This window comes from Schistocerca piceifrons, chromosome 2, assembly GCF_021461385.2.
Source record: "Schistocerca piceifrons isolate TAMUIC-IGC-003096 chromosome 2, iqSchPice1.1, whole genome shotgun sequence".
NCBI lineage: Eukaryota > Metazoa > Arthropoda > Insecta > Orthoptera > Acrididae > Schistocerca > Schistocerca piceifrons.
The window spans coordinates 829,114,482-829,140,053 of NC_060139.1; the positions used below are offsets into that span (position 1 = coordinate 829,114,482).

General features: G+C 43.3%; 1 protein-coding gene across 1 annotated transcript in view; it reads left to right on the top strand.

The window, feature by feature from the left end:
* Positions 1 to 25,572, top strand: part of LOC124775120 — a 302,473-nt gene that overhangs the window by 122,542 nt on the left and 154,359 nt on the right. Inside the window, exons 9-10 of the mRNA XM_047249959.1 lie at positions 9,763 to 9,866; positions 12,981 to 13,163. Of these exons, the coding sequence (XP_047105915.1) occupies positions 9,763 to 9,866; positions 12,981 to 13,163 (287 nt within the window). The remainder of the gene's footprint in view (positions 1 to 9,762; positions 9,867 to 12,980; positions 13,164 to 25,572) is intronic.

Genomic DNA, 25,572 nt, shown 5'->3' on the forward strand with positions numbered 1-25,572 from the left:
ACTCCCCCTATCCGTGTAGCTGCCTCCTGCATGGTATGGACTCCTGACCTATTTAGTGGAAACCAAAACCCCAACACCCTATGGTGCAACTTGACCCCTGTGGTACAAGTTGCTGAATCTGCAGCCTACATAATTGCAGAACTGTCTTGAGCCTCTTGTTCAGACCCTCCACTTGGCTCTGTACCAGAGGTCAGCAGTCAGTCATCGACTATGCTGCCAATAGTGAGTTTTGCTTTCATCTTGCAGGCATGGCTTGACAGCCTTTACCACTTACGATTGATACTCAGAACCAGAGAGCATCTCTTACAATCCAAAGTGGCACACATCATTGGTACCAAAGTGAGCCACCACTTGCAGTTAACCACACCTTGTGCTCTTCATGGCATCTGGAAGGCCCCATTCCATGTATGGAATGACTCCACTCAGTATGCACAAGAAGTTCACACTGGCTTCCTCCCCTCCTTAGCAACCATGTCCACGTGAGCCCCCATAATGCACTTAACATGGGTTTCTTCTGAAACAGGACATGTTGACTGAGGGACAATGTCAGCCACAGATAACACCTGGAAGATGTTTGTCAGACTAACTGGGGAGGCCTTATGTTTGCCACCCTGCACTCACCTTGGGAATTTCGCCTTTTGCTGTCTGCCCTACTCCGAGATGACATTCCACTCGATCACAGGTGAGGGGTCAACCTAAATGCGAGCAGTAACTCGGATGGCCACCATTGCGGGCAGATTGGGGGGTCATACTGGGCATTCGTTGGATCCCCACGACCAGTCCATAACAGTGATGCCCATCCACTGCAGAACCAGAGAGCATCTCTTACAATCCAAAGTGGCACACATCATTGGTACCAAAGTGAGCCACCACTTGCAGTTAACCACACCTTGTGCTCTTCATGGCATCTGGAAGGCCCCATTCCATGTATGGAATGACTCCACTCAGTATGCACAAGAAGTTCACACTGGCTTCCTCCCCTCCTTAGCAACCATGTCCACGTGAGCCCCCATAATGCACTTAACATGGGTTTCTTCTGAAACAGGACATGTTGACTGAGGGACAATGTCAGCCACAGATAACACCTGGAAGATGTTTGTCAGACTAACTGGGGAGGCCTTATGTTTGCCACCCTGCACTCACCTTGGGAATTTCGCCTTTTGCTGTCTGCCCTACTCCGAGATGACATTCCACTCGATCACAGGTGAGGGGTCAACCTAAATGCGAGCAGTAACTCGGATGGCCACCATTGCGGGCAGATTGGGGGGTCATACTGGGCATTCGTTGGATCCCCACGACCAGTCCATAACAGTGATGCCCATCCACTGCAGACTGAAGCCGTGTAACCAAAGCGAACACACCCAGGAGCTGAGAGCGAAGTGTCAACAACTCAGCTTACATCTACTCAACAGCAATCACGGTCTCTATCAATATGGTGGAAAACCATACTATAAAGACAAAATAATGACGGTTGACAAGAACTGCAGCACTCTACTGTAGATACTAAAGAAAATGCAAGAACTGTGTCCAGTAAATTAAGTCAACTAGCAGAATTTCAAAGGCTAAACTACTGAAGAACACAGATGGAACTATATAATTTGCTCCTGGTTAGGAACTCGTAGAATGTCACAAAATCTGTTACTTTTTTTGATAAAAACGAAAATGCAAGAACTGTGTCTAGTAAATATTTAATTAACACACAGAATTTCACGTACTAAACTCCTATTAGTTCACAAAGGTGCTGCCATATCCACTGTTATTTATTGATGCCATTTTATAACATAGGAAATGCCAGTTTTACATTACAAGACTGTTAAACGATTTTCTAAAACAACTTTGCATCTAAATTAAACATACAAAGCCAGGAGCTGAAGTCTAGCACGTCCTTTCCTATACAACCCTCAATTGTCATTACAGGGTAAAATAATATCAATCAATCTCTTAAAATAATGAAACAGTATCAAAATTGTTACAGTCCATACAGGAAGTCAGTGCTAAAATCTAAAATTTCTTTTTTTAATTATATGTTATTCGAATGCTGCCTGAAGAAGTAAAATAAAATGAAGTGCAAGACCTAAAAATACTGCATCTTTTTTTTATTTACATTGTTTATTTAAAATGTGTGGATGGATATGTGTGTGTGTGCGTGCGAGTGTATACCCGTCCTTTCTTCCCCCTAAGGTAAGTCTTTCCACTCCCGGGATTGGAATGACTCCTTACCCTCTCCCTTAAAACCCAAATCCTTTCGTCTTTCCCTCTCCTTCCCTCTTTCCTGACGAAGCAACCGTTTGTTGCGAAAGCTAGAATTTTGTGTGTATGTTTGTGTTTGTTTGTGTGTATGTCGACCTGCCAGCACTTTCATTTGGTAAGTCACATCATCTTCGTTTTTAGATATATAACAAACCTTCAGTTTACAAGGACTAAACAGTAAATAGCACCGTACTAAGCATCATCCAACACAGTCATTATCTTTGTCGTATTGACTGCATTCGAAGCCGAAACTTTATTTGTTCATTGATATTTTGCATAAAATTGTAGGTAAATGTCTTACTTCCTTTAAGAGTGAAAGGCATGTGTCATTGTATTACTAGCATGTGATTCTCACTTGCTACAACATTTCAAATGTGTATCACCATTAGGTAGGAAATTAAGCAAATGGGACCTAGGTAGGTTGAAAGAACCAGAGGTTTTTGAGAGTTTCAGGGGGAGCATTAGGAAACGATTGAACAGAAGAGGGGAAAGGAATACAGTAGGTGATGAATGGGTAGCTTTAAAAGATGAAATAGTAAAGGCAGCAGAGGATCAAATAGGTGAAAAGACAAGGCCTAGTAGAAATTGCTGGATAACACAGGAGGCATTGGATTTACTTGATGAAAAGAAAAAAAAACATAAAAACTTGGTAAATGTAGCATGCAAATGGGCAAACAAATATCTAAAAAATGAGATTGACAGGAAATACAAAATAGCTAAGCAGGAATGACTGGAGGACAAACAAGGATTTAGAAGCATTTTGCAATAGGGGAAAGACACACTGCTTACAAGAAAATCAAAGAGGCCTCTGGAGAAAAGAGAAGCAACTGTATGAATATCAAGAGCTCAGCTGTAAAACTAGCCTCAGGAAAGTAGGGAGAGCTGAAAGGTGGAAGGAGTATATACAGGGTCTAGACAAGGGAGATGTGCCTGAAGGCAATATTATAGAAATGGAAGAGGATGTAAATTAAGATGAGATGGGAGATATGATACTGAGAGAAGAATTTGACAGATCACTGAAAGACCTAAGTTGGAACAAGGCCCTGGGACTGACATTCTGTCAGAACTACTGATAGCCTTGGGAGAGCCAGTCATGAGAAAACTCTTCAATCTGGTGTGCAAGATGTATGAGACAGGCGAAAACCCTCAGACTTCAAGATGATACAATAATTTTAATCCCAAAGAAAGCACGTGCTGACACGTGAATATTACCGAACTATCAGTTTAATAAATCATCGTTGCAAAACAATTAACACAGTTTCTTTACAGAATAAGAAGAATGGAAAAACTGGTAGAAGCCAACTTCGGGGAAAATCAGTTTGAATTCCAGAGAAATGTAGGAACAAGCAAGGCAATACTGACACTACAACATATCTTAGAAGGTAGGTTAAGGACAGGCAAACCTACATTTATAGCATTTGTAGACTTAGAAAGATTTTGTCTGGAATCTCTCTGAAATTCTGAAGGTAGCAGGGGTAAAATACTGGACCGAAAGGCTATTTACAACTTGTACTGTAAGCAGATAGCAGTTATCAGAGTCAAGGGGCATGAAATGGGAAGCAGTGGTTAAGAAGGTAGTGAGACATTGTTGTAGCTAACAGCAATACGGGTTTGTATACAGGAGAAAGTGCTAGTTGTCACCTCTTGGCTCTGTATTTTTAATTTATATGCTAAGTTAGTTTGTAAAAAAAATTGTTATTAACCACCTTGTAACGAAAAATTCATTCCCTATGTTAGAAAATGTTCTCAATAAACGACAGTGTATGTGGCAGTACATTAGGAAACTAGTAGTCAGTGCATGCCCTTACGTATGAGTGCTACAACTATGAAGGTGTCGTATTAACCACTAAATATCATGTTTGTCAGTTTGATTGTGTCTTTCAGGTGAAACAGTAGACACATAGGCCGTCATGTCAATGAATGTAATTTTTGCTCACAGTTTGACTTTCTTGTAATAAGCAGTCCATGCCTTTTGGCACCATATTGTGTGATGAGTTACAATTAATAACAAGGTATATAAACACTTATAATATGTTCATACATACTGTATATAAATATTTTCTGTACAGTATATACTTTGTAATTTTAGGTGTGTGGTTTGAGAATGGGTGAGTCGGCCTGAAACCAGTAATCTCTCCAGCAATAAATATTATATTCATGCAACTGAGATGGACAAAATAAAAATTTATCAAATTTTCCACACTAAAGATAGTTTGCAAGTACTTTCACATGTTTATGAGGCTAAGTACTACACAGAAAATAGAAGGTATAAAATTCCTTCATAGGATCGTAGCATTATAAGTAACAGACCTCTTCAAAAATTTGTAAATATGAATGAAACACAGTTATTCAAGGTGAATGTCCTCAGTGGAAGCGGGTTGCAGTTATTAGGCTGGACTACAGTTTTCATAAAATTTGCCAAATGTTTTCAGTGTTCTGCAGTGATTAAATTTCAAGCAAACTGTAATTTCTATTACTATTTATTTGACAGCCTTGACTTTTTCTTCTGAATTCATTTCACAGAACGTTATATTTACCATCAAGGAGTTTCATGAAATAAATGTGACTGTGCTTTTCATGTGCTTTTCATTTACCTTGCATGTAGCCTTTTACTATCTAATAAAAAAGTAGCGTGGATGAGGTAAAACAATAAAGTTATTACAGTGTAATATCTTTGTTTGCACACTCTTCTGTAAAAGAAAATATATTTCAAAAATATAGAAAGAATAGATGGCTACTCACCACAAAGAGGAGGCACTGAGTTGCAAACAGGCAGTATGAAAAAGAACACTAGACATATTCAAGCTTTCAGGCAAAGTCCTTCTTGAGAACTCGAATTTTCATGCAGCAACAACCACAACAAGAACAAAAACTCTCACACACATGGATACTGTCTCCGGGTACAAGGTCTGGCTGTGACTGCATCTGACATGAGCAGCTATGTACTGGGGCGGGGAGGAGAAGGCATATGATGAGAGGAGGGAGTGATAGCAGGCTAGTGGTGGAGGAAGATGCTATTGCATCTCCAACACCAGCTTTTCTGAATTTGCACAGCTAGAAACTCTCCCTACAACATTCCCTTTGTCCCCATAACTCCCCTGGCCTCAAACTTCGCTAGCCCTTTCCTCCGCCAGTCTATTCCTTTCCTGCGCTCGCTTCAGTACACACTCACCTTGGGGTCCTGTTAATGGACATAGAAGTCCTTTCCTCTTCTCTGTACAGCAATATGAATCACTCAGGAATTAAATAAATAGAAAGTGTCGAAGGGTAATAGTTGCAGGAAAAATTTGAAGAAATTGAAAAAGACACAATTTCCGGAAGGACTGACTCTGCACATAGGAGATGCAAAACCACCTGAATTAAAAGCCAGTGCAGCAACATTAAGAGTGCAGTGGGAATTTCGCTCTTAAATGGAGAGAAGGTAGTGGACAGTTGGAAAGAGTACATTGAAGGCCTCTGTGAGGGGGAGGACTTGTCTAATGACCTGATAGAAGAAGACATTGGAGTTGGTATGGAATACTTAGGGGATCTATTATTAGAGTCAGAATTTAAAAAACATTTGGAAGACTTGAGATTAAATAAGGCAGAGGGGACAGACAACATTCCATTTGAACTTCTAAAATCATTGGAGAAGTGACAACGAAACGACTATTCAAGTTGATGTGTGGAATCTGAGATTAACGACATATCATCAGACTTTTGGAAAAATATCCACTTGATTCTAAAGATACTAAGAGCAGGTAAGTGCGAGAACTATTGCACATCAGCTTAATGGCTCGTGTATCCAAGTTGCTGATAAGAATAATATACAGAAGAGTGGAAAAGAAAGTTGAGGAACTGTTAGATGACAATCAGTTTGGCTTTAGAAAACTTAGAGGCACCAGAGAGGTAGTCCTGACATTGGGCTATAGTGAAAGTTTAGTATTACACAATATGTACCAGAACAAAGAGGAAACAGAAAGATTGGAACAAGAACGAATTGTCCAGATTAAAAATGAGGTAACACAAGTATGCAGTCTTCATCCCATACTATTCAGTATGGGATGCATCAAAGCAGCAGTGACAGAAATAAGAGATAGATTAAAATTCAGGCCAAAAGGATATCAGTGATAATATTTGCTGAGGACATTGATATCCTCATTGAAGGTGAAGAGGAATTAACAGATCTATGGAATCAAATGAATAGTCCATTGAGTGCAGAATATGGATTGATAGTTTACTGGAGAAAGACGAAGCTAGTGAGAAGTAGCAGAAATAAGAATGCTGAGAAACTTTATGACCAAATTTGTGATCACAAAGTAGACATAGTTAAGAAATTCTGCTACTTTGGAAGCAAAATAACCCATGACAGTTGGAGCGAGAACATCTAAAGTAGACTAGCACAGGCAAAGAGGGCATTCTTGTTGTAAAGAAGCCTACTAGTATCAAACTCGGATCTTAATTTAAAGAAGTAAGTGCTGAAAATATATGTTCGAAGCACAGCATTGTATGGTAGTGAATCATGGACAGTAGGTAATCATGAACAGAAGAGAATGGAGTGTTTGATGTGTGGTGTTGTAGAAGAACAGTGGAAATTAGATAGGCTGATAAGGTATGAGGAGTGTCTCCACAGAACTGGCAAAGAAAGGAATGGAAGGAACAAGATGATAGGACAAATGTGAAGGCATTAGAAAAAACTTCCATGATGCTAGAGAGAGGTTTAGAGGATAAGAACTGTAGACTTTACAGAGTTTGGAATATATCCAACAAACAGTTCAGGACATAGAGTGGAAATGCTGCTTTGAGATGAAAAGGTTGAGAGGAATTCGCAGTAGGCTGCATCAAATGAGTCAGAAGACTGATGACTCACAGAGAGGAGGGCAGCAGCCCTATCCTACCCTACCGTATGCCTCCATCATCTCACAGGCAATACTAGCACCTCCCCTCAGACCTATCTTACTATCCCTCACCCACCACTGTCACATTCCTCCTCCTTACTCCCACCATCCACAGTAGCATACTACTGCTCACATCACATTCAGTTGCAGTCTTAGCATTTGAGGGAGTTAGTTTCGTTTCTGAGGAAGGTCTTTGTACATAAGCTTAAGTAATTCTAGTTTCTTCCCCCACATCTAGAACTCAGTGACTCCTCTATGTGGTGAGTAGCAATCTGTCCTTTCCCAGGGTGTCCAGCAAACTGAAATTTTGAAAACCTGGAAAAAGCCAGTAATTTTCAAAATTGGGAAGAAAATAGATGGGTAAGAACCTTAAATTTTATTTAAAAACATATTTGTGTTTGTGTGTGTGTGTGTGTGTGTGTGTGTTTGTGTGTGTGTGTGTGTGTTTGTGTGTAATACCCACTATTGATATATTATGAGTTTGAACCGTGTGTGATATTTCAAAAGACATTTGAATATTCAAAGGGGAATCTACACATGATACACATAATACCCATTCGTAATACATTGTTTACACAGTGATTCATAACTGTTTTATACTTGTGGAGTGGTTGCATGAAATGGGGATATGAGGAAGGTGATTGGTGATACGGCGTAAGAGGTGGGGAGAGACGGGAGCATTCATTGATTCGAAGCCTGGCATAAAGTACAGATCAGCGACTGTCATAGAAATACTTGGAAGTAACAACTTCTGTAAAAGTGTTTTATATGGACATTCATTTTCAGTTTAGTACTATGTCCGAAATTATGTTAAACCTATTGTAACACTTACTATATCAGCTGTTAGATCATTGTAGATGTCAGAAATCGAAAACAAACACCATAGTCACAAAGAGTAATGACTTGTTCCCATATGTATCGAAGAGATCTATGGGACTGAATGACTGCACGATGGCGACAAGCTGACATAATATTACGAATGAGGAAGTTAAAGGTAGTCATTGGTTTTACAGTTAGGTAATCCACAACTTGTGTTGATAAATCTGTAGCTTGTGAATGCTTGGTCGGCAATTTTGTTTAAAAGAGCCACAGTAATCTCGAGTAGTAATGAAATTAAAACAAGTTTTTTGTAACACAGTTACTCAAACAGGAGGAGACGAATGACGTATTAGACATTTGTAATTGTCTCTTTTGCAGCATTATTGGTATTAAGTAATTATTCTCCCTTTTTTTAAAAATTTTTAGTGTACTCTCCTGTTTGCGTTTGCATCCATTCGCCATACTATGAAACATTTAGAATAATTTTCCTCGCTTCATCCCGCATCGATGGCATCGCAGATACAGATGGGCCAGAAGTAGTAGCAAGACAGTTCAATCTGAAATTGGCTACAAGATGTGCGCTGAAAAAAATTAAGAATGTATGTAAAGAGAAAATATTGTTGCTAAAGGGAAACATGTGAACATGCATTATTGGCATACTAGAGAAGTTGGGAGAAAGATTGCTGCTCAAGTACATCGTAACATGTGCAATTTCCTGCTTGAATCCAGAAATTGTGTTAAACCAGAAGTAGCTCAAAGAAGATTGACATTTTACTTGAAATTTTGGAATCGAATGGAAGAGTGTCGAATTCAAAGGCAGACCATGTCAATCTTCAAATTGTGGAGATCTGCAGAGAAAAAAGAATTGAAGATGATATGAAATAGAAGTGAAAATTATCTTGATAAATTCTGGATGAATGTAATTAAATTATCTTCAAAAGCCATGCCCAAATTTCCAATATTTTATGCAAATTATTTTTATAATTCACATGGAAATGCTGCGGTTGAGCGAGGCTGATATGCGAACTTTGAAATTTTAATTTGAAAATCAAAGACAGGAAGTGCTATTGCTCAAAGGTACATAAATGATGCAATCCAGGATGCAAAGGGGGTAGACAGTTTCAGAATGACAAAAGTCCTATACACTGTTTTTGCAATGCCCATTGTTTGTAGAAAGATGGTATGAAACATATGGCGAAGGAAGGTGAAAAAGAAAAGGATTAATGATTATTGAAAAAACAAAAGCAAGCTGAAATCAAAGATTACATAAAAAAAAAATCACGTGTTGGAGTGAAGCATCAAAAGATTTCAGCAGAGATAGAAAGTTTAAAGAAATGATTTATTCATTTTCATCATGACTGATTGCTACAGCTTGTTTCCTTTAATCAGCAAGTTACAATTCATATATATTTGCAAAAACAGAATTTTTAATTTTTTATTGCTTGTAAATAAAATTTTTTTTTAAATATTAAATACTGTATCTGTGATATATACTACTAAAGAAAAAACTTTTAATTAATTATGCATGTTCCAATAATTTCCAATATAAATTTTTGAAGAAATGATGATTTAGACTCAAATTTAATAAAAAAGCAATATGGAAAAAAATTGGCTTTAAAATTTTGAATTCGAAAATGATGCAATCATTGGACACCCTGTTCGCGTATAGTTTTTATTTCACCCTGGCCTTCCCATTGTTTAAATGTGTTTCAGTGTTCTAAATTAATTATTATTTTGGTGTGGTAATGATACAAATATGTATGCTTTGTGTAGCTTGTTATGAAACAGTTATAAACTGATATGCCAACATTTACAGACTCCTTTGGCGTTGTAACAGAAGTTATCAAGAGTAATGTGGAGCGTTTAATTGCAGAGTTTCCGACTGGTCTGCCTGTTGGAAAGTTCAAGGAAATGTATAAGGTACATTGAAATTAAATTCTTGGCCATTGTTCTTTTAGTTAATATACTTACTGAATGTGTAGGTGCTACATTGTGCCATTATTGAAAGGTTCGGATGTGATGTTATTTTCTTCTGTTATAATTTGGGAAAAATCCTCCACAAATCCAAAACAATAAAAACCTTACATTCAAATTACTCCTCCCACAACCACCCATCCACCCCCACACACAACCACCTTGTTCTCATTCCATGTCTGTTCCCCTATCGCCTTCCTCCCTTCCCTCCCCTCCTGCCCCCTCCCTTCCCTCCCCTCCTGCCCCCCTCCCTTCCCTCCCCTCCTGCCCCCTCCCTTCCCTCCCCTCCTGCCCCCTCCCTTCCATCCCCTCCTGCCCCCTCCCATCCCTCCCCTCCTGCCCCCTCCCTTCCCTCACCTCCTGCCCCCTCCCTTCCTTCACCTCCTGCCCCCTCCCCCTACCTCCCGTCCTGCCCCCTCCCCTCCTGCCCCCTCCCTACCTCCCCTCCTGCCCCCTCCCTACCTCCCCTCCTGCCCCCTCCCTACCTACCCTCCTGCCCTCACCACCTGTCCTGCCCCCTCCCCTCTCCTGCCGTCACCACCTGTCCTGCCCCTGCACCTCTTCTCCTCCTTCCCCTTCCTCCCCCTCCTCCCCCATCCATCACTTTCCTCTTCCATTCTTCCTGACCTCCACCCCTCCACCCGCCTCTGTGCCTCCACCCCCTCCTCCCCCTGTCAGTCCTCCTCCTCGTCCTCCTCTTGCTCCCTGCCAGTTGTCATCATCGTCGTCCTCGTCCTCCTCCTCCTCCTCCTCCTCCTCCTCCTCGTCCTCCTCATGCTGCCTCCTCCTCCTCCTCCTCCTCCTCCTCCTCATGCTGTCTCCCTATCGGTCCTCCTCCTCCTCCTCCTCCTCCTCATGCTGCCTCCCTATCGGTCCTCCTCCTCCTCCTCCTCCTCCTCCTCCTCCTCCTCCTCCTCATGCTGCCTCCCTATCGGTCCTCCACCTCCTCCACCTCCTCATGCTGCCTCCCTGTCGGTCCTCCTCCTCCTCCTGCCCTCCCTCTCTGTCCCTCCTCATCCTTGTCCGTCCCTCCTCCCCCCTTCACTCCTCTTCCCACTCTGCCTCTCCCCTTTCCCCCTAACTGTATGCCCTCCATCCCTTCTCGTCCCCCTCACTGTCTGTCCCTCGTCTTCACCCTTACTTTTAGTCCTTTCTCCTCCCCCTCACTCTTAGTCCTTTCTCCTCCCCCTCACTCTTAGTCCTTTCTCCTCCCCCTCACTCTTAGTCCTTTCTCCTCCCCCTCACTCTTAGTCCTTTCTCCTCCCCCTCACTCTTAGTCCTTTCCCCTCCCCCTCACTCTTAGTCCTTTCTCCTCCCCCTCACTCTTAGTCCTTTCCCCTCCCCCTCACTCTTAGTCCTTTCTCCTCCCCCTCACTCTTAGTCCTTTCCCCTCCCCCTCACTCTTAGTCCTTTCTCCTCCCCCTCACTCTTAGTCCTTTCTCCTCCCCCCTCACTCTTAGTCCTTTCTCCTCCCCCTCACTCTTAGTCCTTTCTCCTCCCCCTCACTCTTAGTCCTTTCTCCTCCCCCTCACTATCAGTCCTTTCTCCTCCCCCCTCACTATCAGTCCTTTCCCCTCCCCCTCACTCTCAGTTCTTTCTCCTCCCCCCTTCTGTCTGTCCTCCCTCCTACTGCCCCTCCTCTCCCTCCTCTAGTCTCTCCCCTCCCACCTCCGCCCATCCTCCTCCCCTCCTTCTCCCCTCCTTTGTACTCCCGACCCTCTCTTGTCCTCCTGACCCCACCTTCTCCTCCTGCCCGCCTCCCCTCATGCACCTCCCCTCCCTCATGCACCTCCCCTCCCTCATGCACCTCCCCTCCCTCATGCACCTCCCCTCCCTCATGCACCTCCCCTCCTTCATGCACCTCCCCTCCCTCATGCACCTCCCCCTCCCTCATGCACCTCCCCTCCCTCATGCACCTCCCCTCCCTCATGCACCTCCCCTCCCTCATGCACCTCCCCTCCCTCATGCACCTCCCCTCCCGCATGCACCTCCCCTCCCGCATGCACCTCCCCCCTCCCCCATGCACCTCCCATCCCCCATGCACCTCCCATCCCCTTCCCTCCTTACCCTCCCCCTGCCTCCCCTGCCCTGCCCTGCTTCCTCTCCCCTGCCCTGCCCTGCTTCCTCTCCCCTGCCCTGCCCTCCTCTCCCCTGCCCTGCCTCCTCTCCCCTGCCCTGCCTCCTCTCCCCTGCCCTGCCTCCTCTCCCCTGCCCTGCCTCCTCTCCCCTGCCCTGCCTCCTCTCCCCTGCCCTGCCTCCTCTCCCCTGCCCTGCCTCCTCTCCCCTGCCCTGCCCTCCTCTCCCCTGCCCTGCCTCCTCTCCCCTGCCCTGCCTCCTCTCCCCTGCCCTGCCTCCTCTCCCCTGCCCTGCCTCCTCTCCCCTGCCCTGCCTCCTCTCCCCTGCCCTGCCTCCTCTCCCCTGCCCTGCCTCCTCTCCCCTGCCCTGCCTCCTCTCCCCTGCCCTGCCTCCTCTCCCCTGCCCTGCCTCCTCTCCCCTGCCCTGCCTCCTCTCCCCTGCCCTGCCTCCTCTCCCCTGCCCTGCCTCCTCTCCCTTCCCTCCCCTGTACCCCACACCTCCCTCGCCCCTGTAACCCACGCCTTCCCACCCCTTCCTCTCCTTTCCTATTCCCTCTTTCCCTCCCTACTCTCCTCCCCTCCCTACTCTCCTCCCCTCCCTACTTCCCTTCCTCCTCTCCTCCCCCCCTCCCTCTTTGCCCTCCACTCCTCCCGTCCTTCCTCTCCTCCCCTCCTCCCCTCCTTCCTCTCCTCCCCCTCCTTCCTCTCCTCCCCTCCTTCCTCTCTCATCTCCTCCCCTCCCTTCCCCTATCTGCTCCCTCCTCCTCCCATTCACCTCCCCATCCTTCTCACCTTCCCCCTCCTCTCTCTCCTCCATTTCATCACAGTCGGTGTAGAAGAAATCGGAGGGCACAACGTACATCAAGCATAGTAGTTTTAAACTGATTTAGTACTGTTCAGTGTGATTCATAATTTCTTACAGCTGGACTTAAAAAGGAAGAGTTTTTCGTGACTAATTGGATCCAACAATTGTACTTTGTTGCAGTTATATTTTTCAGAAGATTTGAATGAAGAAGAATTAGGATTTTCAAGTTTGAACGCTATGCTACAAACATTACATGAAGAATTCATCCTAAGGGTACGGCAAGTTGGGAAAAATACGCTGTTATATCCTGCAAGAAATCTTGATTCTATCCAGCAGGAACCACCTCTCTGCACTTCAGTGATGGTAGATATATTATTTTATTATGCTTGATTTATAATCCCTTATTTGTGTGTCTGTGCCTTTGAAGTACAAGTGAGTGATGTGTGTTCTTACACTGCGTACATTACATTTTGTGAGAGTATCATCACACTCATAAATTACATACTGTTTTGTGTGGACGCGTTCATTAATAATAAGGATGCATGTCTCTTTCAAAACCACATTTCTCAACATTGCAAAAACAATTTGTAAGGAAACTATTGCTTCCCACATTTATTTTGCCATAAGCAAACAAAACAAAATTTATTCCTAAGTAAAATAAAACTCAGGTTCTGACTTCTTGTACATTCTTCTGTAATTTAAGATGATGACATTTTTTACAATTACATGAAGTTAAAAAAAACAGACATCACTCTGGATGGCTTCAGTTAACAAACAGGTGACAGGATATGTTTCATGGTTTGACAGTGCTCCATTAATTTAAAAATGCAGTGTATGTCATACTGAAGGTTCACACAAGAGGTGGCCACTTTTCACGCGTGTAATGCTTTGTTTGTATGTCTGCTCCTCAAAGGTGAAATTTTTACTGACTAAAATGATAACTAAGCTGCTCAGAAGTTCCAGCAGGGAGCAAACAGTTGATCACACACACACACACACACACACACACACACACACACACACACAAAGCTATTCCAAACCTTCTCCTTTCCCTTCACCCCCCCACTCTTCCCCTCCCTCCTCCTCTGCTTTCTCTTCTCTCCCCCCTCTCTCCCGCCTCTCCCCCTCTCTCCCCCTCCCCCTCTCTCCCCTCCTTCTCCTCCCTCTCTCCCCCTTTCTCCCCCCTTTCTCCCCCCTCTCTCCCCCCTCTCTCCCTCTCTCTCCCCCTCTCTCCCCCCTCTCCCCTCCCCCTCTCTTCCCCCCTCTCCCCTCCCCCTCTCTTCCCCCTCTTCCCTCCCCCTCTCTTCCCCCTCTTCCCTCCCCCCCTCTCCCCTCCCCCTCTCTTCCCTCGCTTCCCCCTCTTCCCTCCCCCTCTCTTCCCTCTCTTCCCCCTCTTCCTTCTCGCCTCCCTCTCTATTCCCTCTCTTCCCCCTCTTCCTTCTCGCCTCCCTCTCTCTTCCCTCTCTTCCTTCTCGCCTCCCTCTCTCTTCCCTCTCTTCCCCCTCTCCCCCCTCTCCAGCCCTCTCTCCCCCCCCTCTCCCTCTCTCACCCCTCTCCCTCTCTCTCCCCCTCTCCCTCCCTCTTTCTCCCCCTCTCCCCCTCCCTTCCCCCCTCCCTCCTCTCCCCCTCCCCCCTCTCTCCTCTCCCCCTCCCCCCTCTCTCCCCCCCCTCCCCTCCCCCCTCTCCCCCTCCCCCTCTCTCCCCCTCCCCTCCCCCCTCCCCCCTCTCTCCCCCTCCCCTCCCCCCCTCTCCCCCTCCCCCTCTCTCCCCCTCCCCTCCCCCCTCCCCCTCTCTCCCCCTCCCCTCCCCCCTCTCCCCCTCCCCATCTCTCCCCCTCCCCCTCTCTCCCCCCTCCCCTCTCTCCCCCTCCCCTCTCTCTCCCCCTCCCCTCTCTCCCCCTCTCTCCCCCTCCCCTCTCTCCCCCTCTCTCCCCCCTCCCCCTCTCTCCCCCCTCTCTCCCCCTCCCCCCTCTCCCCCCTCCCCCCCTCTCTCCCCCTCCCCCTCTCTCCCCCCCTCTCCCCCCTCTCTCCCCCTCCCCCTCTCTCCCCCCTCTCCCCCCTCTCTCCCCCCTCCCCCCTCTCTCCCCCTCTCTCCCCCTCCCCCCTCTCTCCCCCTCCCCCCCTCTCTCCCCCTCTCTCCCCCTCTCTCCCCCTCTCCCCTCTCTCCCCTCTCTCCCCCCTCTCCCCCTCTCTCCCCCCTCTCCCCCCTCTCCCCCCCTCTCCCCCCCCTCTCCCCCCTCTCACCCTCTCTCCCCCCTCTCACCCTCTCTCCCCCCCTCTCACCCTCTCTCCCCCCTCTCCCTCCTCTCACCCTCTCTCTCCCCCTCCCCTCTCCCCTCCACTACCCTCTCCCCTCCACTACCCTCTCCCCTCCCCTCGCCCCTCCACTACTCTCTCCCCTCCCCTCGCCCCTCCACTACTCTCTCCCCCCTCCCCTCTACCCTCCACTCCCCTCCCCTCCACTCTCCACCTCCCCTCTGCCCCTCCTCTCCCCTCCCCTCTGTCCCTCCTCTCCCCTCTGTCCCTCCTCTCCCCTCTGTCCCTCCTCTCCCCCTCCCCTCCCCTCTGTCCCTCCTCTCCCCCTCTGTCCCTCCTCTCCCCTCCCCTCCCCCTCTGTCCCTCCTCTCCCCTCTGTCCCTCATCTCCCCTCTGTCCCTCCTCTCCCCTCTGTCCCTCCTCTCCCCACCCCTCTCCCCCTCCCCACTCCCCCTCTCCCGGGGTCGGCTCTATGAAAACTCTTCATCCTCTCAAGGTTTGCAACGTGCTGATGGGTTGCATGGCCGTTGACGTGAAACAGAGGGTAACCTCTGGGGCATGTGCAAGCCCCCAGTTGTATAAGGATTCCTGGGCTGACATTTGTTTCCCTAGGGGCTCATGGGATCTCTATGGAGCGACCTCAGTTCACTCTACCTCTGATGGGATGGCTGTCCCATTATGTAGTCTATACACCATCCCAACAAAGAGAGCTTGGTTGATCAGTCTGCCGAAGAAGTCGCAAGGTACAGTGACAGGTCATTAGTCTGTCATAACACTTTCATTATAACCAAGAGAACAGAGAGAAATTTTGAGAAGGTATCCAGTTTCTGTATTCACAAGGTGTTGGATGTTATTGCTGGGTCCTTAAAAAGCATTAAACAACTTCGTAGTGGAACACTTCTAGTTGAAACTGCCATGTCTTAAGCTTCTGGGATGCAAGGCCTTTGGGTGATTCGCAGAACACCGGTAATTTTTGTAAAAGTGTGGTTACCTGCTTTGATTAGTGGAGATGGGCACTGAGGAGATATGTGAAGTACGGCAAAATATGGTTGTCACAGAAATACAGAACTATGAGGAGAGCCAATGATACAGCAGAAAAAACTGCAATATTTAGTCTGTTCTTCAGCACTGCTAAATTACCTGAACATCTTCTTGCAGGCTATATCTGTCTTAAGGTTTGACCAATTGTTCCCAACACAATATCATGCCTCAAATTTCAAAGATTTGGTCATACCTCTATGGCATGTAACAGGAGGGCTGTGTGTTGAAATTGTGGAGCCTCAGCTCATGAACTGGACATTTCCTCTGAAATATATAAGCTATTCCAGGAATCGCCCAGTATGGAGCAGGTAGTGTGGTGTTTATGACTAGGAAAGGAAAATTAGGGAGTTGAAATTTATGAAATGCACTCTTTATCGTGAAGCTAAAGTAGCTTTCAGAGCTATGCAACCTCTGGTGTTTGCTACTTCTTTTGCATCAGTGCTGAAGAACCCAGTTGCCAAGTGGGGGCGCTACACTTGATCCTGAAACTAATAGGAAGCAGTCAGTGAGGGATGGACTTCGAACCTCGGCCACATACTACTGCATACCATGAGACTTCCTCTAAGCCATCCCATGTGCCAATGCAGCCATCTCCTCCCATAAATAAGGGAGAATGTCACACAAAACGTCGTTCGAAATTGAAGAAAGTGGTGGCAAAACAATTTGATTGGCAAGCACTCTTCCTTTTCAGTGGTGATTTTTATGCCCAAGGATGGAGGAACTGGAGAATTGGGCACTGTGTAATGTTCTCCCTGATCTCACAGGTAAATCACCAATACTGAGGGGGGAGGAGGAGGAGGACAGCTCTCGCTTATTGATGGCTCTCACATGCACTGTTAGTTCTCGCACCAGTTCAGATCACAGCATGTTGACAATCCATTGGATGCAGATGCAATGACAGAACTCTTCCGGACACTCCATTCCTACTCATGGGTGACTTAAGTGCACAACAGTGTGCTGTGGGGCACAACTATCACTCGTTCAAGGCATCGAATTATTGAGCATCTCGCCCATTTAAACTGCATCTGCCTTTTGAACTAAGGTCAGATAACACACTTTTATACAACCACAGGGTCATTTTTAGCCAGTGATCTTTGCTTTTGATCCCCAGCCATTTCAGACGGAGTTCAGCAGAAATGGCTGCAGATTTGCATTCTAGTGACCAATTTTTGGTGTGTATCCACCTACTGACTCAGACATTGGTCTGTAGGAGATTGGAAAGATAGATGTATCAGATGTACATTGGTTGTGATACAGTCAGCAGACTGTCCTCAAATAATAAGAATTTGCTCAGGAGATGGTGGACTATGTCACCCGTGTGATCCAAGGAGCTGCTGCTGATTCCACTCCCTGTGCTGGCAACCACCTCTAACACCAATCTCTGCCTTGGTGGAATGAAGAATGTCACTCAGCAATCAGAGCCAGGTGCAGAGCTTTGCATAAATTAATGCAACTCCATCCAACTACAGAAAACCTTTGTGCCTTCAGGTCTGTGAGAGCACAAGCGAGGCGAGTGATAAAAAGAGCGGAAGATAAACTTCCAAAAGAAATTCCCAACTTCTTTAAACTGTCCACTTCCACTACAGGCTCAGGTTTCAGCTGAACAGTTTCCTACCGTCACTACATCAGTTGGACAAACTTCTGAGTTTCAGACATTGTGTAGTACTGCGGAGATGAGGTTCTGCTTCTCCATGTGTATGTGGAAGTGTACAATCTTCCATTCTCCGTGTGGGAATTCAGAATCAGCTCTATCTGCAGTCAGAGACACTGTTCCACATCTGGATCTGATTCATTATGCCATGCTCCATAATCTATGACCTGGAGCTAAAGGCAAACTTCTATCTTAGTTCATTCAGATCCAGTTTGAAGGACAGTACCCAGTCTTTTGGAAGGAAGCTATATTATTTTTTGAAGAACGACTTTTGTTTGAAGAAAACGAACTCAAAACATTTATATTTAACACGCATTACCTTATGGAGACCAGGCAAGGATTGCGCCAGCCCTAATAGTTAGTGGAGTGTACCCTTAAACCAGTTGTATCAGTAAGACTGAAATATATGGTTAACCATATATATCTAGCTCTTCGAATTTGGAGGTCACTTGTTCCACTCCCTGTGCTGTTTCAAGTGCAGACAACTTATTTCTACTAGAGACAGTAAAGCAGTAGTCCTCCTTCACTGCAACCTTCTAGTCGGTGTTTTTCTTTTTAATCTTGAAATAGCATACAACTTGGTGATACAACATCCTTCAAAACTTCATGGATGGGAACTACATAGGTGCCTGCCACTTCTTATTCCACCCTTTAAGAGAACAGGGGCTTTTGCTATCACTTTTGTGATGTCCTGTCTGACGACTTTCTTCAAGAGAATGGGGTCCTCCAAGGCACTGTACTCAATGACATTGTTCGCAATCACTGTCAGTGGGACCTCCTCTGCCGTCAGACTTCAGCTGACCGTAAGAATGCTGGAAACTTGGGCCAGTAAAACTGGTTTTATCTTATCATTTGAAAACATTATTTATGTTAAATTTAACCATGTTCACCACAGAGTACACCCACCAGAGCTCAAGATGGGGGCCACTATTTTAAATTTTAAGGACAATGTGTCCTTTATAGACATACCGCTTGATTCAAAACTAACCTGGCTTCAGCAGCTGAAACATCTACAAACAGAGGGCTTCAAATCCTCCAATATTTTGATACGTCTCAACTAAAAGGCATGTACAGCTGACAGCTCCCACCCTGTACAGGTTTAAGAGTATTTATCACATCATGCTTAGATTGTGGATGTATGCTTTATGGATTAGCCCATATTTCCTATCTCAAAATGTCCACTATGAGGGCATTCAGATATTGACTGGAGCCTTTCAGACCAACCCAGTTCTGTGTGTGTGTGTGTGTGTGTGTGTGTGTGTGTGTGTGTGTGTGTGTGTGTGTGTGTGTGTGTGTGTAGGCTGGTGAACTGTCACTCTGAATTTGTCAGTGCAACCTTCTGGCTCAAAAGGCCCTGAAAATCTCAGTGTTCCCTCAGTTGTCTGCATTTTGTGTGGGGGATCTACCCCAACTTTGAGCAACTGTTCTGTTTGCTTTAATTTTATGTACGCACCACAATTTTATCATTGTTTATGCAGATGGATGCCAACAAGGGAATGCCCTCAGTCATTCAGCTCTTTTCCCTGATAAGTGTTTCCCAAGTGAGCCTTCCAGAGCAATTTACAAATTATGATGCAGAATTATGACTACCCTGGAATGGGTTCATAGGCGTCAGTAAAGTTTTTCTCGTCTGTTTTAATTCATTTAATGCACTAAAAGTGATCCATTGGGGTTAGACCAGTTGATTCAGCTGGTGTGACATCTTAGAACAGTTATAACACTGAAGCAAGGAGAGAGTCTTTTGATGGACACCTGGACACATCAGGATACAGATAAATAACATAGCCTGCAAAGCAGCCAGAGAAGAATGTCAGGTTTGTGTTGAACGTCAGTGTGCCATCTCCTTGCACGTCTTCATCTCATTATGTGACAGAAGTCTCATCTGTCAATGGGAGACTGAACAGTTGGAGGTAGTGGGCAACAAACCCCTTTTCTCAAAGCAATCACACAGGCATGGCAGGTTCCATTCAGCCACACTGATGGAAGAAGGTGCTGCTTACCAGACTATGCATAAAATATAGCCCTTTAACACATTGTTTCTTCCTCCAGTAGGATGATCTACCACTCTGTGAAGTCTGTGATCTGCCACTTTTGGTTCAGCATATCTTGGCATGTGTACTTGTATAATGACATCAGGGCATCTCTCAGTTTGGTGGAAGATCTGCCCACCATCCTTGTCAACACTAACGCCAGTGTCAGATGAGTTTTTGAAATTCTGTAAACTGTCTGGCCTCATCGCTGATGTGCTGGGGAGGGAAGATGGACTTTAATGCATTATAAAACAACTCCTCCTGTGGGGGACGTCCTTCGTCCCCGTAGAGAATGGTATGCTGACTCTTCATAAGGGTGCTGATGATCCTGCTATTAGTGCCCCACATCCAAAAATCATCATTCACCTCCCTCTGGGGAGCCATTGTTTATTTTCAGTAATTGGACTCCCTCCCCCCCTTCCCTTCCTTCTCGGATGGGCCAACTAAGGGACCGCATGCTGATTTCAATTCCTTATTTGTTGTTCTCTCCTTTTCTTCCAGTACTCTTTTGTCTGTTAAACTATGTTTCTTTATCTGATCTTCTTACTACTTAAATACAAGTTTTTTTTTCACTTTTCTACCTTGAAAAACCTTCCATATTCAACACTTTTGCTTAACATTTTCTGTCAGTTGTTTGTTCAGCTAAATTGTTGTTGACCTCTTGTCCCACGAACATGTGAAATTCTTTTTGGTTAATCTACTGTCTTTCATTCGATATAAAATGTCAAAAGATATCAGCCTTCTGTTTCTCATTACTTCTTATAAGTTTTTCTACAGTTTGATAAATTTCATCATTACTATGTAATTTTTCAACCTTCCATAGTTTCTTTGTGAGCCTAATATTTTTCTTAATGATTTTCCTTTGTAGTATTTCTAATTTATATGCATTATGCTTTAATTCTAGACACTCGCTTGCATATGGACATCATGGCTTCGCTACTGTATTTGAATGCCTTACCTTTCCATCTTTAAGACTGGCATTTGTTGGTGTAAAAAATCTTCACTTATATGATGCACTCTTCACTTTTTTGTGTGTCATTTTCTCTATAGCTGACTTTTCCAAATGATTTTTCTTATATTAGCTCTCCAAGCTATTTAAGTTTTTTTACTTTTGCAATTTGGCTCATATCTAGTTTCAGAAATGATTTTTTAATGTTTGTAAAAAAAAATTATTTTCTCTGCAGACATTCTTAAAACTGGTCTTATTGGTTTTTTCTGTTAAAAGATTAATTTGTGTTGCAGCAGGTGACACATTTTCCGAATGTATAGCAAAGTCATCGAGACAATTGATTCCAATATTTTTGTTTCCTTTTTCCAACCTCTTTATGGAAATCTTACGAAATTCTCCCAATTTTTTTCTAGAACACGATCAAAAAAATTGATTGTAGGTCATCGTATTCTATCTTTATTATATAATATTTTCTATCTGGACTCCTGCCTTAGTTATTTAATGTACACTGGACTGAAGAAAGATCTTTGTCGTACTTTTTCTCCATGTAAGTTAAAAATGAAATGTAGGGAACTTACCAAAAAAACATTTACTAATATTTGAGGGATAATGAGGATTCAAAAACTCATGCTGTGGTAGTATAGATTTAAGGACAGTGTCTGGACTGAGCACCCAACTGTAATGTTCAAAAAAGGCATCAGTTATCTCCATGTTTGATATACCTGTGATGGTCAAATCTTTGATCATATTTCACCATGATTATGCACAGCTATCTTGGCTACGTGCAGACAAGCCCAAAGATTTCCATACCCTCTGTCTTCTCTACTGTCTTATGAGTGCACGTTGTCCCTCATATCTTTCTCAATCTTACCACACTTGTCAGAACAACAGGGCAGAAACACCTGTTTCCATCACAGCAAAATCTTTTCACTCTATCATTCAGCCAATTTCTTGAAGTCTTTCTCAGAAGCAGAAACCTGACTTCATAACAACCTCCCATAACAACCTGAATAACATCTCCAGCTTCAGAAGACAGTTAGTTAATGAAATACCCACTGAATCAACATTAATGACTATCATTGCTCCTGTATCCACCCATTACTCCTGCACATCATTCTTTCCTAACAGATCTTCCTCATTTCCCAGTATTCTTAGCTGGTTTAAATCTTAAATTTCCTTTCCCAGAACTCACTACATCAAGAAAATCTATTTTGTACACCTATAAATTATTTTTGTATATGCCACTATCATAATTATTAATATAGCCATTATTATTTTCATTACTATTGTTATTATTTCATTCCTTTCTCAGACATTATGTCTGGTTATTATTATTATTATTCTTTCTTTCTTTTCTCAGACGTTATGTCTGGTCAAAAATGGAAAGTGACGCGGACCTTGATCAAGTGTGACTTCCTTTTAACTGTACGGTATATGTTATATTGCATTTAGGAACTTTCGGGTGATTGAACATGTATCAATAATTATGGATTTCTGTAGTTGTATACATAAGTTTGGATGTAGCTATATTGCATTGATGTACTGATGGATATTGTGTGGTATGACTCCTGTAGTTGATAGTATAATTGGTATAATGTCAACTTTCTCCTGATGCCACATGTCCTTGACTTCCTCAGCCAGTTGGATGTATTTTTCAATTTTTTCTCCCGTTTTCTTTTGTATATTTGTTGTATTGGGTATGGATATTTCGATTAGTTGTGTTAATTTCTTCTTTTTATTGGTGAGTATGATGTCAGGTTTGTTATGTGGTGTTGTTTTATCTGTTATAATGATTCTGTTCCAGTATAATTTGTATTCATCATTCTCCAGTACATTTTGTGGTGCATACTTGTATGTGGGAACGTATTGTTTTATTAGTTTATGTTGTATGGCAAGTTGTTGATGTATTATTTTTGCTACATTGTCATGTCTTCTGGGGTATTCTGTATTTGCTAGTATTGTACACCCGCTTGTGATGTGATCTACTGTTTCTATTTGTTGTTTGCAAAGTCTGCATTTATCTGTTGTGGTATTGAGATCTTTAATAATATGCTTACTGTAGTATCTGGTGTTTGTTTGATCCTGTATTGCAATCATGAATCCTTCCGTCTCACTGTATATATTGCCTTTTCTTAGCCATGTGTTCGATGGTTATGAAATTGCAGTGGTGTAGCCAATGTATTTATATGAGTGATTGCTTTGTGTATTTTCTAGTTTCTGCTGATTCTAGAAAGAATTTTCTTAAATTGTCTACCTGTCCATAATGTGGGATTTTTATGTCGATAAATCCCTTTCCTCCTTCCTTTCTCCTTAATGTGAATCTTTCTGTTGCTGAATGTATGTGATGTATTCTATATTTGTGGCATTGTGATCGTGTAAGTGTATTGAGTGCTTCTAGGTCTGTGTTACTCCATTTCACTACTCCAAATGAGTAGGTCAATATTGGTATAGCATAAGTATTTATTGCTTTTGTCTTGTTTCTTGCTGTCAATTCTGTTTTCAGTATTTTTGTTAGTCTTTGTCTATATTTTTCTTTTAGTTCTTCTTTAATATTTATATTATCTATTCCTATTTTTTGTCTGTATCCTAGATATTTATAGGCATCTGTTTTTTCCATCGCCTCTATGCAGTTGCTGTGGTTATCCAATATGTAACCTTCTTGTTTAGTGTGTTTTCCCTTGACTATGCTATTTTTCTTACATTTATCTGTTCCAAAAGCCATATTTATATCATTGCTGAATACTTCTGTTATCTTTAGTAATTGGTTAAGTTGTTAATTTGTTGCTGCCAGTAGTTTTAGATCATCCATGTATAGCAAATGTGTGATTTTGTGTTGGTATGTTCCAGTAATATTGTATCCATAATTTGTATTATTTAGCATGTTGGATAGTGGGTTCAGAGCAAGGCAGAACCAGAAAGGACTTAATGAGTCTCCTTGGTATATTCCACGCTTAATCTGTATTGGCTGTGATGTGATATTATTTGAATTTGTTTGTATATTAAGTGTGGTTTTCCAATTTTTCATTACTATGTTTAGGAACTGTATCAATTTAGGATCTACTTTGTATATTTCCAATATTAGTAGTAACCATTAGTGGGGTACACTATCAAAAGCTTTTTGGTAATCAGTGTATGCGTAGTGTAGCGACCTTTGTTTAGTTTTAGCTTGATATGTCAGCTCTGCATCTATTATCAGTTGCTCTTTACATCCTCGTGCTCCTTTGCAACATCCTATTTGTTCTTCATTTATAATTTTGTTGTACGTGTCATTAATTTCTGTGTAATGACTGAAGTTAATATTTTGTATATTGTTGGTAGGCATGTTATGGGGCGATATTTAGCTGGGTTTGCTGTGTCTGCTTGATCTTTAGGTTTCAGATAAGTTATTCCATGTGTAAGTGTATCAAGGAATGTGTATGGGTCTGCAATGTAACTGTTAAATAATTTAGTTAGATGTGAATTTGTTGAGGTGAACTTCTTTAGCCAGAAATTTGCTATTTTATCTTTTCCAGGGGCTTTACAATTGTGAGTTGAATTAATTACTTGGGTGACTTCATGTTGCAAAATTATCACTTCAGGCATCTGCGGTATCATCTTGTATGTGTCTGTTTCTGCTTGTATCCACCGTGCATGCCTGTTATGTTGTACCGGGTTTGACCATATGTTGCTCCAGAAGTGTTCCATGTCTGTTATGCTTGGTGGATTGTCTACTTTAATGTGTGTGTTATCTATTGTCTGGTATTTTTTTTTTTTTTTTTGTTTGTGTTGAATGTTTGGTTTTGTTTCCTTCTATTTTCACTTTTTTTTGTATCTTCTAAGTCGTTTGGCCAATGCATGTAATTTCTGCTTCTTTTCATCTAATTGCTCTATCGCTTCTTGTTGTGAGATTTTACCTAACCTTTTTCGTTGTTTTTTTTCTGACATTTCATTTCTTATAAATTGTGTTAGCTGTTTTTCCATTCTGATCTGTAGCCTGTGTTGCCATGCTGGTTTTGTGGGTTTCTTCTGTGTGTTGGTTGGTTCTGATCTCTGCCTAGTATGTATAGTTAGTGTAGTGAGTGCTCCTATATAAACCAGTAGTTGTAACTCTTCCATAGTTGTGTTTTCATTTATTTTGTTGTGTATGATTGTGTTAATAGTTTTTATTGTTGTTTCGACTTGTGGGTTATTTGGCGGTCTATGCAAGAATGGTCTAATGTCTGTATTTGTGTCTTTGTATTCTATATATGTCAGCTGAAATTTTTCTCCTATATCTAACATGTGTGTCATTTCGTGTTCTATTTTTGCTTGTTCTGGTGGCTGTCTTAAGATTTCATTTTCCTCTGATTGTTTAATTGATGCATGTTGTTCTTTGTTTGTTTGTTCTGGTATGTTTGAGTCCATTACTGTATTTTCTTCTTCTTCTTCTGATTGCACATTATTTTGTTTCAGTATTTGTTGTACTTGTTGTTTGATGTTTTCTAATTCTGACTGGGGTATCCTGTTATTTTTTATTATTACACGGATCTGATCAGCTAGTCGTTGTTCTGTTAAAAATTTTAATTCTGGGTATCTGATAATAAATGTTGTGTATACTTGTGATCTGTATCCAGTTCTGTTGGTTCCTAGGTTTGTTGCTTGATAATAACAGAACATGAGGTGTCGATTAACTTCATCTGACCATCTCATCCTCTGTCCTTGTTTTCCTTCTAGGGTGGTTGCAGGAAGCATATCCTGCAAAACACCTCTATTTGGATTTAAATCATTTTCCAGTTGGTTAGCAGTGTCGTTACCGTTGTGGGTGGGCATAGGGTTCAAGCGTCACCCCCGACCATGACGGCACTTGTCCGAGGCTTCTTTAGTTCTG